General features: G+C 50.4%; 1 protein-coding gene across 1 annotated transcript in view; it reads left to right on the top strand.

Moving 5' to 3' along the window:
• The window catches only part of galnt9 (polypeptide N-acetylgalactosaminyltransferase 9), a 249,913-nt gene that overhangs the window by 110,885 nt on the left and 119,918 nt on the right, over window positions 1-19,110 (top strand). The window contains 1 exon segment of the mRNA XM_073051936.1: window positions 18,384-18,501. Within this exon segment, the coding sequence (XP_072908037.1) occupies window positions 18,384-18,501 (118 nt within the window).

Below are 19,110 nucleotides of genomic sequence, written 5' to 3'. Positions count from 1 at the left end.
CAACCAATGTACAAAAGAAGACAAATTCTGCAAATAAAATAATACTGAGAACATGAGTTGTAAAGAGTCCTTGAAAGTAGAGAATGGTGCCAGAACTCGAGGGCCTGAGTTAACTTGAGAGGTTGGACAGGCTTGGACTTTACCTGTTGGGGAGTAGGAGGGGTGACTTTATAGAGGTGTATAAAACCTCGAGGGGTACACGTGTTATATCGTGGGTTCCGATGGCTGGGGTTCTCAGCACTTTTGTGCAATGTGTCAAAAACTCAAACTTACCAAAATTAGCAAAAGCAGCAAAGAGGAAACTGCAAATATTTACAAAAAGATATCAGAATCAGGTTTAATATCATTGGCATATGTCATGTAAGTTGTTAACTTTGCGGCAGCTGTACAATGAATTACAATATACTGTAGAAAATAAAACTGAATTACAGTAAGTTTATACATGTGTGTCAAATAGTTAAATTAAACAAGTAGTGCAAAAATAGAAATAAAGTTATAAAGTAGTGAGCTAGTGTTCATGGGTTCAATGTCCATTCAGAAATCAGATGGTGGAGGGAAGAAGCTGTTCCTGAATCGCTGAGTGTGTATCTTCAGTCTCCTGTACCTCCTCCCTGATGGCAGAGGGGAAGAAGCTGTTCCTGAATCGCTGAGTGTGTGTCTTCAGGCTCCTGTACCTCCTCCCTGATGGCAGAGGGGAAGAAGCTGTTCCTGAATCATTGAGTGTGTGTCTTCAGGCTCCTGTACCTCCTCCCTGATGGCAGAGGGGAAGAAGCTGTTCCTGAATCGCTGAGTGTGTATCTTCAGTCTCCTGTACCCCCTCCCTGATGGCAGAGGGGAAGAAGCTGTTCCTGAATCGCTGAGTGTGTGTCTTCAGGCTCCTGTACCTCCTCCCAGACAGTAACAATGAGAAGAGGACATGTCCTGGCGATGGGGGTCCTTAATGATGGACACTGACTTTTTGAGGCATCACTCCTTGAAGGTGTCCTGGATACTGTGGAGGCTAGAGACCATGATGGAGCTGACTAGGTTTACAACTCTCTATACTTTGTTCCTGTGCAGTAGCTCCCTCCCTCCACACCACCAATACCAGACGGTGATGCAGCCTGTCAGAATGCTCTTCATGGTACATCTGTAGAAGCTTTTGAGTCTTTTAGGTGACAAACCAGATCGCCCCAAACTCATAATATACTGTAGATGCTGTCTCGCCTTCTTTATAGCTGCATCAATGTGTTGTGACCAGGTTAGATCCTCAGAGATATTGACACCCAGGAACTTGTAGTTGCTCACTCTCTCCACCTCTGACCCCTCTATGAAGATCGGTTTTTGTTCCCTCGGTCTACCCTTTCTGAAATCGACAATCAGTTTTTTGGTCTTCCTGATGTTGAGTGCAAGGCTGTTGCTGTGACACTACTCAACCAGCTGAGATATCTCGCTCCTGTACCCCCTCTCGTCTCCATCTGAGATTCTGCCAACAATGGTTGTACCATCAGCAAATGTATAGATGGTATTTGACCTGTGCCTGGGCACAGTCATGAGTGTATAGAGAGTAGAGCAGTGGGTTAAGCACACAACCCTGTGTTGTGCCAGTGTTGATCGTCTGCAAGGATGATTATCACCAATCCACACAGATTGTGGTCTACTGGTTAGGAAGTCGAGGATCCAGTTGCAGAGCGAGATACAGAAGCCCAGGTTCTGGAGCTTTCTAATCAGGACTTAGGAATGGTGGTGTTATGTGGATAGTCAATATACAGCATCCTAATCCAAGGCCACGTGGAGAGCCAATGAGATTGTGTCTGCTTTAGACCTATTGTGGCAATAGGCAAATTGCAGATATTTTGCCAGAAAACACAATTATTACAATGTATTATGCCCAGTGTGTCAATCTCTCTCCTCTACCGAGAGCAATCTGCCCTGTATTTTTAGGCACTAGGGCATACCATTACCCACAAAGTTAACTTAAAATTACACATGAGTGCTGCACCCCACAATGCAGTGCAATCATATTACAAAATAAACAGTATCTGCCTTAAGTACAGTGTGCAAACAATATATACACATTTACATATCCCCATGATTAAAGAAATGGCATATTTCACCATGACTGGCAGGACAGGCACCATAAAGCCACCCCGAGTGTGTCAGCTCGATTAGGACCCATAATGAGAATGTACCTAGCTGACCAGTGGTCCCAGGTTCGAATCCGGCCGGCTCCTTGCACGCTTTCCATCCGCACTGGGTCGAGTGATGAGCTATAGCCACTCAGCCGCGTAAAAACAAAGGCGCTGGAGAAACGGTAAGGTTGCCACAAGGCACGGAGAGGAACCACAGTGAGAATATACCGGGGGGTGGGGGAAGATATCGAAGAGCACACACCCAACATGGTGCTGGCAGAATGGCAAGGCGATGTTTGTGTGCGTGAATGCGCGACTGGACAGAGCGTGTTACCGAGAGCTCTCCGTCACACTGATAAGGCGGATGCAGTCTTTCCATCAGCAAAAGGGAACTAAAATCTCGGGGGCATAAGCAAAAGAATTTAAAGGGACCTTCTTTGTATTTATTTTTTTCTACAGTAAGGCCCTTCGAGCCGTGCTTTCCCAGCAGTCCCCCGATTTAATGCTGGCCAAATCACGGGACATTTTACAATGATCAATTAGCCACAGCACCCGGAGGAAACCCATGTGGTCACAGGGAAAAAGTACAAACTCCTCACTGGCAGCAGTGAGAATTGAACCCCGGTTGCCTGTACTGTAAACTGTTGTGCTAACCTCTGTGCTACCATGCCACCCTTTCTGTGCCTTGTGGATTCAGGCGCTTATCTGAGGGAGCGGCTTTGAAGAGTATAAACACGACCAGGGAAGTGTAAAAGCCATGAAGTGTTGGAAGGTTGGAGATTCTCATCAGATCAGTTGGTGTCTGCAGACACATACGGCCTCTGACAATGCCACAGTGCGCTCGAGCATCCAAACAGCTGACTGGCTGTGGAAGGAGCTGGATGAACAGGCTTAAAGATTAGCTTTATTTATACGTTGAACATTTCTACAGATGTGCCACAGGTACTGTTCGAACTGGCTGCACCACTCTCTGGTACGGAGATGGGGTGGGGGACCACCGCACAGGATTGAAATACGCCACAGATAGTCGTAAACTCAGTCGGCTCCACCACGAGCCTCTCCAGCATCCGGTCCTCAGCGAAGGACGCCGTCCTTCTGAGCATCGCCTTTCGATGATGAGCCGGGCGGACAGGGTAACATTATCTAGTGTGTGGATACAGGAAGGACAGCAATGTTTGTGGGCAAGGACACCTGGTGAACTCGTGTGTTAAGTGATCTTCAAATATCACAAATGGTCACGGCACATTAGCATGGAGAAATAATCAGGCCTTTTTAACAGAGCATCATCAATCTGAGTGACTTTGAACTGGGATTTTGACAAGCTACTGGCATTGAGTTCTTTGAAAGAACTGCTCATGGGGCTAAGGAACAAAAACTGGCCTTTATAGAGATGAGAAATACTAACAGGGTCAGACCCTTCGACACCTGGTGCCTGTTCAACCACCCAGTGGTACCATTTAATATCAGAGATTGTACAGAGTATTCAACCTGCTGCTCGCGGACATCCACCAAACAGATGAAAAGCCCCAAAGAATGAATGACAGAAAAACATTAGAACCCGAAAGCCCCTCTCCCCCCACTTATTCCAGCATGAAGCATCAGAAATCCCACCAGCCAACAGCAAAGCCCCAGAGAGAGACCGTGGTCTACAGTCTATTAAAAATTATTGTTGGTTCCAACAGTGACATCCCTCAGGCTCTCTCTCAATAACAGGGGAGAGAGGGGGATCACTCCTTCCACAGCGAGAGGGGGACACGAACCGTCCCTGTTACAGTCTGTCTGCTTTATTTCGAGTTGCCCCCGACTCGAGAATCAGCAGCAGACTCTCACTCACCACCGAGGGAGAGGGAGCGAGCGATCAGCCGTGTGCGGAGGGCTCCGACAGCCGACCTCGCTGTCTCGGTGAACCGACTCCCCACGACGATTCAGATCACCGGTGAGAAATCAGGGCCACACCGCGAAGATGCTGCCGGAGCTATCAAAAATGCAGCAAGTCAGCGAACTCCGACAGCGGGAACCCGCCATCGTGAAGAACTGCAGTTTGAGCGCGCAGTAGTCTGACAGGGCCCCGGCCATCTTGAAAAGGAAGAAAGAGGCATTAGAGAGAAGTATGTAAACTGTTTCACCCTCTGGCGCCATCATTAGCTCTGTTAGCCTACCTCAGCATGTCCCCCTGCCTCCCCAGCTATGCGAGGTATCTGAATGAGGTTTATTATCACTGACATACAGCATTGTGCAAAAGTCTTAGACACATATATAGATAGAGCGCTGAAGACTTTTGCACAGTACTGTATCTGTCAACGTGTGGAGCGAGTTAGTAAATCTGTTGGGATCAAATGATGTTGGGAATGTTGAGGGCGGGGTGCCGTTGGTGGGGTGTGGGACAGGGGGCAGAGAAGGAGTTTCAGTGGAGGGGGAGGGTGGTGGCGTGACTGCAGACACACCCACCCCTAAGACACCAGGCAAGGTCATTTGATGCCAAACAATTGGTGTATTGATCATTACAGAATGTCTCTCTGGTGCTTCCCACTCCCTCCCCTCTCCCTTCCCCTTTTCCCAACCATGATTCCCCTCTCCCTGCCCCCTTCCCACTCTCAGTCCACAATAGAGTCCCATATCAGAATCAGGTTTATCATCACTCACATACTGATGCACCATCAATAACTCTCTGAGACGTGAGGCGAGATATCAGCTTTTATTGGCTGGAAGAAAGAACAAGCAGCAAATGACCACCACACTGCATCCTGGAGACTGAGGGAGGGGCTGTGTCTCCAATTGCCTTTATACCAGGGTCAGTGGGAGGGGCCACAGGAGCAGTCAGCAGGGGGGGGGGGTGTCCAGACAGGTATATGTAGTTCACCACACTCCCCCTCTCTCTCCCTCCCTCTCCCCTCTCTCTCTGTTTCTCTCACCTTTATACCGGGGTCTGTGGGAGGAGCCACAGGAGCAGTCAGCGGGGGGGGGAGGGGGGGTGTCCAGACAGGTATATGTAGTTCACCACACTCCCCCTCTCTCTCCCTCCCTCTCCCCTCTCTCTCTGTTTCTCTCGCCTTTATACCGGGGTCCGTGGGAGGAGCCACAGGAGGAGTCAGCGGGGGTCTGTGGGAGGAGCCACAGGAGCAGTCAGCAGGGGGTCTGTGGGAGGGGCCACAGGAGCTGTCAGCAGGGTCTGTGGGAGGAGCCACAGGAGGAGTCAGCAGGGGGTCAGTGGGAGGAGCCACAGGAGCAGTCAGCAGGGGTCTGTGGGAGGAGCCACAGGAGCAGTCAGCAGGGGGTCTGTGGGAGGAGCCACAGGAGCAGTCAGCAGGGGGTCTGTGGGAGGGGCCACAGGAGCTGTCAGCAGGGGGTCTGTGGGAGGAGCCACAGGAGCAGTCAGCAGGGGGTCTGTGGGAGGGGCCACAGGAGCTGTCAGCAGGGTCTGTGGGAGGAGCCACAGGAGGAGTCAGCAGGGGGTCAGTGGGAGGAGCCACAGGAGCAGTCAGCAGGGGTCTGTGGGAGGAGCCACAGGAGCAGTCAGCAGGGGGTCTGTGGGAGGAGCCACAGGAGCAGTCAGCAGGGGGTCTGTGGGAGGGGCCACAGGAGCTGTCAGCAGGGGGTCTGTGGGAGGAGCCACAGTCAGCAGTCAGCAGGGGGTCTGTGGGAGGAGCCACAGGAGCAGTCAGCAGGGGGTCTGTGGGAGGGGCCACAGGAGCTGTCAGCAGGGTCTGTGGGAGGAGCCACAGGAGGAGTCAGCAGGGGGTCAGTGGGAGGAGCCACAGGAGCAGTCAGCAGGGGTCTGTGGGAGGAGCCACAGGAGCAGTCAGCAGGGGGTCTGTGGGAGGAGCCACAGGAGCAGTCAGCAGGGGGTCTGTGGGAGGGGCCACAGGAGCTGTCAGCAGGGTCTGTGGGAGGAGCCACAGGAGGAGTCAGCAGGGGGTCAGTGGGAGGAGCCACAGGAGCAGTCAGCAGGGGGTCAGTGGGAGGAGCCACAGGAGCAGTCAGCGGGGGGTCTGTGGGAGGAGCCACAGGAGGAGTCAGCGGGGGGGTCTGTGGGAGGGGCCACAGGAGCAGTCAGCAGGGGGTCTGTGGGAGGGGCCACAGGAGCAGTCAGCGGGGGGTCTGTGGGAGGGGCCACAGGAGCAGTCAGCAGGGGGTCTGTGGGAGGGGCCACAGGAGCAGTCAGCAGGGGGTCTGTGGGAGGAGCCACAGGAGCAGTCAGCAGGGGGGGGGGGGAGGGGGGGTGTCCAGACAGGTATATGTAGTTCACCACACTCCCCCTCCCTCCCCCTCCCTCTCCCCTCTCTCTCTGTTTCTCTCGCCTTTATACCGGGGTCTGTGGGAGGAGCCACAGGAGCAGTCAGCGGTGGGGGGTGGGGGGGGTGTCCAGACAGGTATATGTAGTTCACCACACTCCCCCTCTCTCTCCCTCCCTCTCTCCCCTCTCTCTCTGTTTCTCTCGCCTTTATACCGGGGTCCATGGGAGGAGCCACAGGAGCAGTCAGCGGGGGGAGTGTGTCCGGACAGGTATATGTAGTTCACCACACATACGTCATGAAATCTGTTTTTTTTGTGGCAGCAGTACAGTGTAATACATAAAATTACTACAGTACTGTGCAAAGCACAGCAGAGAATGGTATGAAAAACATGAACATCCAGCGAGCGGTTGTTCTGTCGGTGAAAACGGCGTGTTAACGAGAGAGAGGTCAGAGGAGAATGGCCAGACCGGTTCAGGCTGACAGGAAGGTGACAGTAACTCAAATAGCCACACGTTACAACAGTGGTGTGCAGAGGAGTATCTCTGATCACAGAACACATCGAACCATGAAGTGGGTGAGCTACAGCAGCAGAAGACCACAAACACATTCTCAGTGACCGCTACTGTCCCCTGGTACGATCAGACAGCTTGCTGACCACTCAGTTTGCCTCCGAACATCCTTATCGCCCGGCCACACCACACTTTCTCCATAACAGAATCCGAATCTGCGGTGTATGTTGTGAGATTTGTTGTCTTTGTGGGAGAAGTACGATGCAATGCATGATAAATATAGAAATAAGCTGTATTACAGTAATATATACAGTATATATATATATATATATATATATATGATGGTTACATTAAAATAAATAGTGCAAAAATAGAAATAAAAAAATAGTGAGATAGTGTTCATGGGTTCAATGTTCCATTCAGAAATCAGATGGCAGAGGGGAAGAAGCTGTTTCTGAATCATTGAGTGTGTGTCTTCAGGCTCCTGTACCTCCTCCCTGATGGCAGAGGGGAAGAAGCTGTTCCTGAATCATTGAGTGTGTGTCTTCAGGCTCCTGTACCTCCTCCCTGATGGCAGAGGGGAAGAAGCTGTTCCTGAATCGCTGAGTGTGTGTCTTCAGGCTCCTGTACCTCCTCCCTGATGGCAGAGGGGAAGAAGCTGTTCCTGAATCATTGAGTGTGTGTCTTCAGGCTCCTGTACCTCCTCCCTGATGGCAGAGGGGAAGAAGCTGTTCCTGAATCACTGAGTGTGTGTCTTCAGACTCCTGTACCTCCTCCCTGATGGTAGCAATGAGAAGAGGGCATGTCCTGGGTGGTGAGGGTTCTTAATGATGGATGCCCCTTTTTGAGGCATCGCTCCTTGAAGATGTCTGGGATACCATGAAAGCTAGAGCCCATGATGGAGCTGACTAAGTTTACAACTCTCTGCAGTTTATTTAAATCCTGTGCAGTAGCCTCCACCCTCCACCCCCCCATACCAGACGGTGATGCAGCCAGTCAGAACGCTCTCCACAGTACATCTACAGAAATTTTCAAGTGTTTTAGGTGACAAACCAAATCTCCTCAAACTTCTAATGAAATATAGCCACTGTTTTGCCTTCTTTGTAGCTGACTCGATATGTTGGGACCAGGTTAGGTCCTCAGAGATACTGACAGCCAGGAACTTGAAATTGCTCACTCTCTCCACCTCTGATCCCTCGCTGAGGATTAGTTTGCAAAGCTGTAACCCTTATTCTGCATTCTGTTTTTGTTTTACCTTGTTCTACCTCGATACACTGCGTAATTAATTGATCTGTAGGAGCAGTATGCAAAACAGGTTTTTCGCTGTACCTCGACACATGTGACAATAACAATCCAATTTAACAATTAATTTAACTTAATCAAATCTCTCCTCGGCCTCCACTGTAGCATAGCAAACAATCGCTAGCACTTAATCATTCCTGCCGTAGTGATTTTTCATTGCCGGTGATAACCTCATAAATCTCTCTCTGTACCCTCTCCAGTGCAGTCATATCTTTCCTGAGTTGTTCATGAATGAAATTAAAATCACATCAAAAGCTTCAACAGTTGATATTGTGCACAAAGCACAGTCATAAAAGTAAAAGGGACTGTGCTGTGAGATCTTATTTATTTATTTAGAGATACAGCATAGAGCTGGCCATAAGACATAGGAGCTGAATTAGGCCATCTGGCCCATCGAGTCCGCTCTGCCATTCAATCTCAGCTGATCTTTTTTTTATCCCCTCCTCAGCCCCACGTCCCAGCGTTTCCCCCATAACCTTAGATGCCATGGCCATCAATCTCCGCCTTAAATACGCCCAGTGACTTGGCCTCCACAGCCGCCTGTGGGAACAAATCCCCCAAATTCATCACCCTCTGGCTAAAGAAATTTCTCCGCTTCTCTGTTTTAAATGGATGCCCCTCTTTCCGGAGGTTCTGCCCTCTTGTTCTGGACTCTCCCACCATGGGAAACATCCTTTCCACATCTACTCTGTCTGGGCCTTTCAACATTTGAAAGGTTTCAATGAGATCTCCCTCTCATTCTTCTAAATTCCAGCGAGTACAGACCCAGAGCCATCAAATGTTCCTCATATGATAAGCCTTTCATTCCTGAAATCATCCTTGGGAACCTCCTGTGAATCCTTTCCAATGCCGGCACATCTTTTCTTAGATAAGCAGTCCAAAGCTCTTCACAACACTCAGCATCACATCCCTGATGACAACAGGTTCGTCAGGCAAGATTTTCCCTTAAGGAAACCATGCTGACTTTGTCCTACCTTGTCCTGTGTCAATAAGTATTCCATAACCTCATCCTTAACAATTGACTCCAACATCTTCCCAATCACTGAGGTCAGGCTAACTGCTCTACGATTTCTTTTCTGTTGCCTTCCTCCTTTCTTGAAGGGTGGGGTGATATTTTCAATTTTCCAATCCTCCAGAACCATGCTAGTGTCCAATGATTTTTGAAAGATCATTACAAAGCCTCCACAATCTCTACCGCTACCTCCTTCAGAACCCTAGGGTACAGTTCATCTGGTTTGGGTGACTTATGTACCTTTAGGTCTGTCAGCTTTTTGAGCACCTTCTCTCTTGTAATAGTAACTGCACCCACTTCTCTTCCTTCACAAACTACATCAGGCATACTGCTAGTGTCTTCCACAGTGAAGATACTCATTTAGTTCATCTGCCTCTCCTTGGCCTCTGTTGTTATTTTTCTGGTCTCATTTTCTAGAGGTCCTATATCCACTCTCATCTCTCCTTTGTTTTTAATATAGTTGAAAAAGCTTTTTCTGTTGTTACGTACCCCGTAACTGGGTGTCAGACCAGCAGAGAAAGAAGAATCCGTTGGAGTCTGGTGGTACCAAACTAAAGGTGTTTATTAGTAAACTACACAATACAATATCAAAAATGCAAATATACATATAAAACAAGTTAGCAGTAATAAACCTAAAAGTGTAGGAATAATAATAATCAATAATAAACAAGCTCTATCGATGTCTAGGGGTAAATGAATTGTCATAGGAAAGTATAGAGTTCAGTTCATAAATGCTGATGTAGTTATGGTTGTTGTATTGAAATCGTTGGAGAGAGAGAGAGAGAGAGCGAGTGAGATGTAACAGCTACAGCTGCGGCAGGCAAACCTTTTGTGGCTTTCTTAATCCGTCGTGTCGTTGCGGCCATTCAGTTATGACCCCTCTGGTCTTCAGCTAGACCGTTCTTCTGTGGTGGGCTCGTCACTCTGGCATGAGTGGACACACACACACAAGTCCCCACCGGCCCTGCTGTAACATTGTGAGTTTTACTGACTGATCTCCTGGTTCGGTCTTCGAAGCCCCCACCTTTCTGTGGGTTCCCAACACTCAATCAGTGTCCACTGGTGTGTCTGAAGGGTGTCTCTCCAGACTTGTCTTTTATCCCCACTCACGGGTCTCAGCTATCCATCAACTCTGAATGACTGTGTCCATCAAATCAGACCACTCCTGCTATCTCCTGGGGAATGTTAACGAGCAAAGTACAGTCCTTGTAGTAGAAAGTAAATAATCCAGGAAGAGTCATAATACAGTAAATCAACAGTCTCTCTCCCCCTCTTATCTGTAGCAGATGTTCTTGCCTGGGCTTTATCTCTCTCTCTCAATAGCAGCATAGCAACAGCAATAGGTCATGGTTCTCGGGGGGTGGGGGGAATGGTTAACTCTGCACCCCATTGTCCATCAGGTCTGTCCATCACTCATAACACTATCACCTTGATATTGTTTGCTAGCTTGCTTTTATACTTCATCTTTTCCCTCTGGATGATTCTTTTAGTTGCTTTCTGTAAGCTACCTGCCTCCTGTAACTCTGATCGATGATCTCCTCACTCTCCCATACAAGCTGAAGGTCATCCAGCTGCTGCTGCAGATGCCTAACACGGTCTTCAGATAGACTTCATGAACATGGGGGTCTCTAGGTCTGTCAGGACACAATGCATGGAGAACACACAACGGCCATTTAAACTACATTTAGTAACTCTGACACAGTAAGAGATGTGTGGCCTCCGTCGGCCGTGGTCGACCATGGGTACTGTGCCTCTGGTAGTCACTGAAGCGAAGCTGAAGTGGCTTCTCCAGGGCAGAGTTGATACGGAGATCCGTCTGTTGCCCATGCAGTGGGACCCCCCTCTCCATGCTGACGACAGGTCCAAAGGAACGATGAAAGTCGATACAGTTTGGTGCCAGCAGCATCGCAGGAGTTGCCGTGCCGATGCTGGGTACAACAGTCAGCCGCCTTCGGGACTCCGACCCCGGATTTTTCCACAGGGCTTACTCCCAAAGCCTTTCCCATGAGCGGGTATAGCCGCAAGGCAGTGGAGGTTTGAAATTGGAGTTTTCCCTCTCCTAGATGAGCTACCATCCGTGGTTAACGAGCCCCATCTGCCCAGAGCAACTGGTTTTATTTAAGGCGCCAGTGGCCCGCCTTTGCCCCTTCTCCTGTCAGTGAGAACAGCTCCGCCGGGCATAAGAACTATGCCACACGTGAAGGCCAGGAGTTGGACTTGGTCATCAGACGCTGTTTGAGATGCACGTCATAAAGAGCATTTGTTTAGCAGTGGGAGCTCGTCCCCACTACCACCCTTTGGCTATGACTACCTTTGTAGCCACAGTAAGAGAAAAGGGAAACTTAACAGAAACTTACCAGGACAATTTACCCAGAGCCAAAGCCTGACCCTCCCACTCTCGCCACTGGCCCACTCCAGCAATGGCCGCTCCACCGGTCCATTCTGTACTTCATCTCCTCCTCTCTGCACTGCTCCCACTGGAGACTGGGCTGGCAGAATAGCACCGAACGCCCGCAGAACTCTCCTTTTAAATGAGTGTCGCCAACCTGCGAGTAACCTCCTCGCTGTGTGCTTCTCCCGCTGCCGAGAGGGCCAGGGAGGGGTGAGGGACAGGTGCCAGGGGCCGGGAGGGATGGCATGGGTGCAGACACACCCAGCTCTTGGAATCATTTGATTCTAATCAATTGGTGTATTGATCACTACAGAATGTCTCTCTGGTGCTTCCCGCTGCCTCCCCTCTCCCTTCCCCTTTTCCCAACCATGATTCCCCTCTCCCTGCCCCCTTCCCACTCTCAGTCCACAATAGAGACCCAGATCAGAATCAGGTTTGTCATCACTCACATATGTCATGAAATTTGTTTTTTTTGTGGCAGCAGTACAGTGCAAAACATAAAATTACTGCAGTACTGTGCAAAAGTCTTAGGCACTCTATCTATCTATCTATAGTATATCTATATATATCTATCTATCTATCTATATCTATATATATACGTGACCAAGACTTTTGCACAGTACTGTACACCCCTGGGCTTCACGTACCAAATCTCCGCGACCTCCTAATTAAAACTAGCTGCTGGCGTGCATCTCATTCGGGCTTTTCATGTCTTGCAACACACGACGCACATCAGTTTAAAATGAATTTTCCCCTTTGACTGTTGCTCAATGTTCTATGACCAAGTCGTTAACTGAACCCCTTGGAGATGAGAATTCTCTGCGGTATTTTCCAAGCTCTGTGTAATTTAATGCTCTTGAGAGCGCTGTTTTTCTGGCGACAGAAGAGATGCGGCAGAAGCTGAAACGTGCAGGAACTCAGCAGGCCAGGCAGCGTCTGCGGAAGGAAAACAGACAGTTGACGTGTTGTGTTTCATCAGGACCGGGAAGGAAGGTGGAGATAGCCAGTATAAAAAGGGTTGGGAGGGGAAGGGGTGGAGCAAGAGCTGGAGGGAGGTGATAGGTGGATCGAGGTGAGGGATGAGAGTGGGAATGGTGTAAGAAGCTGTGAGGTGATAGGTGGATCGAGGTGAGGGATGTGAGTGGGAATGGTGTAAGAAGCTGTGAGGTGATAGGTGGATCGAGGTGAGGGGTGAGTGTGGGAATGTTGTAAGAAGCTATGAGGTGATAGGTGGATCGAGGTGAGGGATGAGAGTGGGAACGGTGTGAGAAGCTGTGAGGTGATAGGTGGATCGAGGTGAGGGATGAGAGTGGGAATGGTGTGAGAAGCTGTGAGGTGATAGGTGGATCGAGGTGAGGGATGAGAGTGGGAACGGTGTGAGAAGCTGTGAGGTGATAGGTGGATCGAGGTGAGGGATGAGAGTGGGAACGGTGTGAGAAGCTGTGAGGTGATAGGTGGATCGAGGCGAGGGGTGTGAGTGGGAATGGTGTAAGAAGATGTGAGGTGATAGGTGGATCGAGGTGAGGGGTGAGAGTGGGAACGGTGTGAGAAGCTGTGAGGTGATAGGTGGATCGAGGCGAGGGGTGTGAGTGGCAATGTTGTGAGAAGCTGTGAGGTGATAGGTGGATCGAGGTGAGGAATGAGAGTGGGAACGGTGTAAGAAGCTGTGAGGTGATAGGTGGATCGAGGCGAGGGATGAGAGTGGGAATGGTGTAAGAAGCTGTGAGGTGATAGGTGGATCGAGGTGAGGGATGAGAGTGGGAATGTTGTAAGAAGCTGTGAGGTGATAGGTGGATCGAGGTGAGGGGTGAGAGTGGGAACGGTGTGAGAAGCTGTGAGGTGATAGGTGGATTGAGGTGAGGGGTGTGAGTGGGAACGGTGTAAGAAGCTGTGAGGTGATAGGTGGATCGAAGCGAGGGGTGTGAGTGGGAACGGTGTAAGAAGCTGTGAGGTGATAGGTGGATCGAGGTGAGGGATGAGAGTGGGAATGTTGTAAGAAGCTGTGAGGTGATAGGTGGATCGAGGTGAGGGGTGAGAGTGGGAACGGTGTGAGAAGCTGTGAGGTGATAGGTGGATCGAGGTGAGGGGTGAGAGTGGGAATGTTGTAAGAAGCTGTGAGGTGATAGGTGGATCGAGGTGAGGGGTGAGAGTGGGAACGGTGTGAGAAGCTGTGAGGTGATAGGTGGATTGAGGTGAGGGGTGTGAGTGGGAACGGTGTAAGAAGCTGTGAGGTGATAGGTGGATCGAGGCGAGGGGTGTGAGTGGGTATGTTGTAAGAAGCTGTGAGGTGATAGGTGGATCGAGGCGAGGGGTGTGAGTGGGAATGGTGTAAGAAGCTGTGAGGTGATAGGTGGATCGAAGCGAGGGGTGTGAGTGGGAATGTTGTAAGAAGCTGTGAGGTGATAGGTGGATCGAGGTGAGGGGTGAGAGTGGGAACGGTGTGAGAAGCTGTGAGGTGATAGGTGGATCGAGGTGAGGGGTGAGAGTGGGAACGGTGTGAGAAGCTGTGAGGTGATAGGTGGATCGAGGTGAGGGGTGAGAGTGGGAACGGTGTAAGAAGCTGTGAGGTGATAGGTGGATCGAGGCGAGGGGTGAGAGTGGGAATGTTGTAAGAAGCTGTGAGGTGATAGGTGGATCGAGGCGAGGGGTGAGAGTGGGAATGTTGTAAGAAGCTGTGAGGTGATAGGTGGATCGAGGCGAGGGGTGAGAGTGGGAATGTTGTAAGAAGCTGTGAGGTGATAGGTGGATCGAGGTGAGGGGTGTGAGTGGGAATGGTGTAAGAAGCTGTGAGGTGATAGGTGGATCGAGGCGAGGGGTGTGAGTGGGAACGGTGTAAGAAGCTGTGAGGTGATAGGTGGATCGAGGTGAGGGGTGAGAGTGGGAACGGTGTAAGAAGCTGTGAGGTGATAGGTGGATCGAGGCGAGGGGTGTGAGTGGGAATGGTGTAAGAAGCTGTGAGGTGATAGGTGGATCGAGGTGAGGGGTGAGAGTGGGAACGGTGTAAGAAGCTGTGAGGTGATAGGTGGATCGAGGTGAGGGGTGTGAGTGGGAATGGTGTAAGAAGCTGTGAGGTGATAGGTGGATCGAGGAGAGGGGTGAGAGTGGGAACGGTGTGAGAAGCTGTGAGGTGATAGGTGGATCGAGGTGAGGGATGAGAGTGGGAACGGTGTAAGAAGCTGTGAGGTGATAGGTGGATCGAGGTGAGGGGTGTGAGTGGGAACGGTGTAAGAAGCTGTGAGGTGATAGGTGGATCGAGGTGAGGGGTGTGAGTGGGAATGGTGTAAGAAGCTGTGAGGTGATAGGTGGATCGAGGTGAGGGATGAGAGTGGGAATGTTGTAAGAAGCTGTGAGGTGATAGGTGGATCGAGGTGAGGGGTGAGAGTGGGAACGGTGTGAGAAGCTGTGAGGTGATAGGTGGATCGAGGTGAGGGGTGTGAGTGGGAATGGTGTAAGAAGCTGTGAGGTGATAGGTGGATCGAGGTGAGGGATGAGAGTGGGAACGGTGTAAGAAGCTGTGAGGTGATAGGTGGATCGAGGAGAGGGGTGAGAGTGGGAACGGTGTAAGAAGCTGTGAGGTGATAGGTGGATCGAGGTGTGGGGTGTGAGTGGGAATGGTGTAAGAAGCTGTGAGGTGATAGGTGGATCGAGGTGAGGGGTGAGAGTGGGAATGTTGTAAGAAGCTGTGAGGTGATAGGTGGATCGAGGTGAGGGATGAGAGTGGGAACGGTGTAAGAAGCTGTGAGGTGATAGGTGGATCGAGGTGAGGGGTGAGAGTGGGAATGTTGTAAGAAGCTGTGAGGTGATAGGTGGATCGAGGTGAGGGGTGAGAGTGGGAATGTTGTAAGAAGCTGTGAGGTGATAGGTGGATCGAGGTGAGGGATGAGAGTGGGAATGTTGTAAGAAGCTGTGAGGTGATAGGTGGATCGAGGTGAGGGGTGAGAGTGGGAACGGTGTGAGAAGCTGTGAGGTGATAGGTGGATCGAGGTGAGGGGTGTGAGTGGGAATGGTGTAAGAAGCTGTGAGGTGATAGGTGGATCGAGGTGAGGGATGAGAGTGGGAACGGTGTAAGAAGCTGTGAGGTGATAGGTGGATCGAGGAGAGGGGTGAGAGTGGGAACGGTGTGAGAAGCTGTGAGGTGATAGGTGGATCGAGGCGAGGGGTGTGAGTGGGAATGTTGTAAGAAGCTGTGAGGTGATAGGTGGATCGAGGTGAGGGGTGTGAGTGGGAATGTTGTAAGAAGCTGTGAGGTGATAGGTGGATCGAGGCGAGGGGTGTGAGTGGGAATGGTGTAAGAAGCTGTGAGGTGATAGGTGGATCGAGGTGAGTGATGAGAGTGGGAATGGTGTAAGAAGCTGTGAGGTGATAGGTGGATCGAGGCGAGGGGTGTGAGTGGGAATGTTGTAAGAAGCTGTGAGGTGATAGGTGGATCGAGGCGAGGGGTGTGAGTGGGTATGTTGTAAGAAGCTGTGAGGTGATAGGTGGATCGAAGCGAGGGGTGTGAGTGGGAACGGTGTAAGAAGCTGTGAGGTGATAGGTGGATCGAGGCGAGGGGTGTGAGTGGGAATGTTGTAAGAAGCTGTGAGGTGATAGGTGGATCGAGGCGAGGGGTGTGAGTGGGAACGGTGTAAGAAGCTGTGAGGTGATAGGTGGATCGAGGCGAGGGATGTGAGTGGGAACGGTGTGAGAAGCTGTGAGGTGATAGGTGGATCGAGGCGAGGGGTGTGAGTGGGAATGTTGTAAGAAGCTGTGAGGTGATAGGTGGATCGAAGCGAGGGGTGTGAGTGGGAACGGTGTAAGAAGCTGTGAGGTGATAGGTGGATCGAGGCGAGGGGTGTGAGTGGGAATGTTGTAAGAAGCTGTGAGGTGATAGGTGGATCGAGGTGAGGGGTGTGAGTGGGAACGGTGTAAGAAGCTGTGAGGTGATAGGTGGATCGAGGTGAGGGGTGTGAGTGGGAACGGTGTAAGAAGCTGTGAGGTGATAGGTGGATCGAGGTGAGGGGTGTGAGTGGGAATGTTGTAAGAAGCTGTGAGGTGATAGGTGGATCGAGGCGAGGGGTGTGAGTGGGTATGTTGTAAGAAGCTGTGAGGTGATAGGTGGATCGAGGCGAGGGGTGTGAGTGGGAATGGTGTAAGAAGCTGTGAGGTGATAGGCGGATCGAGGTGAGGGATGAGAGTGGGAATGTTGTAAGAAGCTGTGAGGTGATAGGTGGATCGAGGCGAGGGGTGAGAGTGGGAACGGTGTAAGAAGCTGTGAGGTGATAGGTGGATCGAGGTGAGGGATGTGAGTGGGAATGGTGTAAGAAGCTATGAGGTGATAGGTGGATCGAGGCGAGGGGTGAGAGTGGGAACGGTGTAAGAAGCTGTGAGGTGATAGGTGGATCGAGGCGAGGGGTGAGAGTGGGAATGGTGTAAGAAGGTAGGTGGATGGAGGTGACACAAACAACAAACAAATCACGCAAACAACAAGAACATCAACCCCCCCAGTGCAAAAAGATCGTGCAAATGCAACCAGAACATCAAACCCCTCCCCCCGTGCAAAAGAGACAAACAAATCGCTCAGACGGTAACAAGAAAGAACAGGTGATAGGAGATCAGATTCCTATTCCTTTCGGTCTGTTGCTTCACTCAGATTGACGGACTGATAGCAGAGTGAGGCCATTCAGCCCATTGTCTTTATGTTTAATTTATGTTTTCCTTGTGAATGCAGGTCATACGATGTTATGTGCCTGGGATAATGCTACAAGTCAGTCTTACATCACATCAGTGCATGTCACAGACCCGACTGAACAGCACCAGGCATCCAAGTTTTGGCACTCTAATTCCCCGAGTACGGTTAGCTGCCGCTGTACCTTTAAGACTCAGACTGACAATTATTGCCTGACACATTCCTTCATGGAAAGTCTGTCCTTAAAGGCTTCGGCTGAGCACTCTGTGCTCAATCATAGGAGTCCCATTTCTAGTTGTGATCCCATCTTTGGATTTTTGTTTCTGACAGCTTGTTTATTTCGAGTCCCACTTACTACCGATTATGCCACTGACATTTAGGGCGGCAATGAAGCTCCTCCATATCTGGCGGTGTTCAGGGCTTCCTTCATCGTGTCAGTTGTTTCCTGTTGGTTGTGCAAATCCCGGGTGGAGACTCGGGAATACTATCACACGCAAATGTAGAAGGACTTTTCATGGCTGTTTCTGTAACAATTTTGTTTTATTGGTCAGGGTTGTTAGCCCTGAGCTGAACCCCCGAACCTGGACCACTCCTAGTCTGGTCTCTACCCTGTAACCTGTTTGGCCTGGATGACCCTAGCGAGAGCCAACACAGCTCTCCGGATCATTGAGGCACACAAGCCTCCAAACCCTACGACAAGGTGTTGGTCCTCTTGGAGGATTTCAAGTCTGAGTCTGAGTTAATTCTAGACCTAACTCTGAATTTGAGTTCACCACCACCCATTACTCTCTCGTTACGGTGCAGAAATGAACTGGTGCAAACGATCGTAAACTTGATGCTTTCCAGTAATGGAGGAGTGTAGAACCAGACAGCAAAGCACAAGGAAATCAAAGGTTGCAGGGAGAAGGCAGAGAACTGAGATGAGAGGGAAAATAAATCAGCCATGATCGAATGGCAGAACAAACTCGATAGGCCGAATGGCCTAATTCTGCTCTCATGCTTTATGGACTTCGACTTTGTCTCTGTGCTGGCTCTTGGAAAGAGTTCTCTGCTCCTCCCCGGTCCTGCATGTGCTCGATTCCCTTTTCTCCTAACCTGTGGGTTGTGCACCCAGGCCCGGAATCATTCTGATGTCTCCCTCTTTCTGTGCATGGCAGGACACCTGCGATGATTGGCTGCTCGTTCGTGGTGGACCGGGAATATTTTGGTGAGATAGGTCTCCTCGACCCTGGGATGGAGATATACGGTGGAGAGAACATTGAACTGGGCATGAGGGTGAGTAAACAACGGCCGATTCCACTATCGGGTTCTATGTATTTACTTGCTGCCTGCTACTCCACTGGGGTTTGGAGAAGCTCCTCCATCTCTGGCCACGCTCAGGGCTTCCTTCGTCATGTCGGTAGCTCTGTTTTCACTACCGTCAGTCATGCGAATTCAGGTGGAGTCTCAGGAATACCGTCACACTCAGATGCAGAAGGATTCTTCACTGCTGTTTCCGCAACAATTCTGTTTTACCAGTCAGGGTTGTTAGCCCTGAGCTTAACTCCCGAACCTAGAGGACCAAGTGGATCACTCTCAGTCTGGTCTCCACACGTTGACCTGTTTGGCGTGGGTGACCCTACCAACAGCCAAAGCGTAAAGCACTGACTCCAGCCAACACAGCTCTCCGGGTCACTGAGGCACGCAAGCCTCCAAACCCTACGACAAGGTTGTGGTCCTCTTGGAGGATGTTTTATGTCCAATATGTTCAAAATTGCTGAGTAGAAGTTGATCCTTTGACTCATGTAGTGAAGAATAGCTGCCCTAGGATGCCCAACATCTGGTCATGAAAAGGCTGCAGTTCAAATATTCAAAGTTCAAAGGTAAATTCAATATCAAGCTACT

This window comes from Hemitrygon akajei, chromosome 7, assembly GCF_048418815.1.
Source record: "Hemitrygon akajei chromosome 7, sHemAka1.3, whole genome shotgun sequence".
NCBI classification, from domain to species: Eukaryota; Metazoa; Chordata; class Chondrichthyes; order Myliobatiformes; family Dasyatidae; genus Hemitrygon; species Hemitrygon akajei.
Note: the sequence above shows the minus strand (reverse complement) of the source record. Positions and strands in the feature narration are given on the sequence as shown.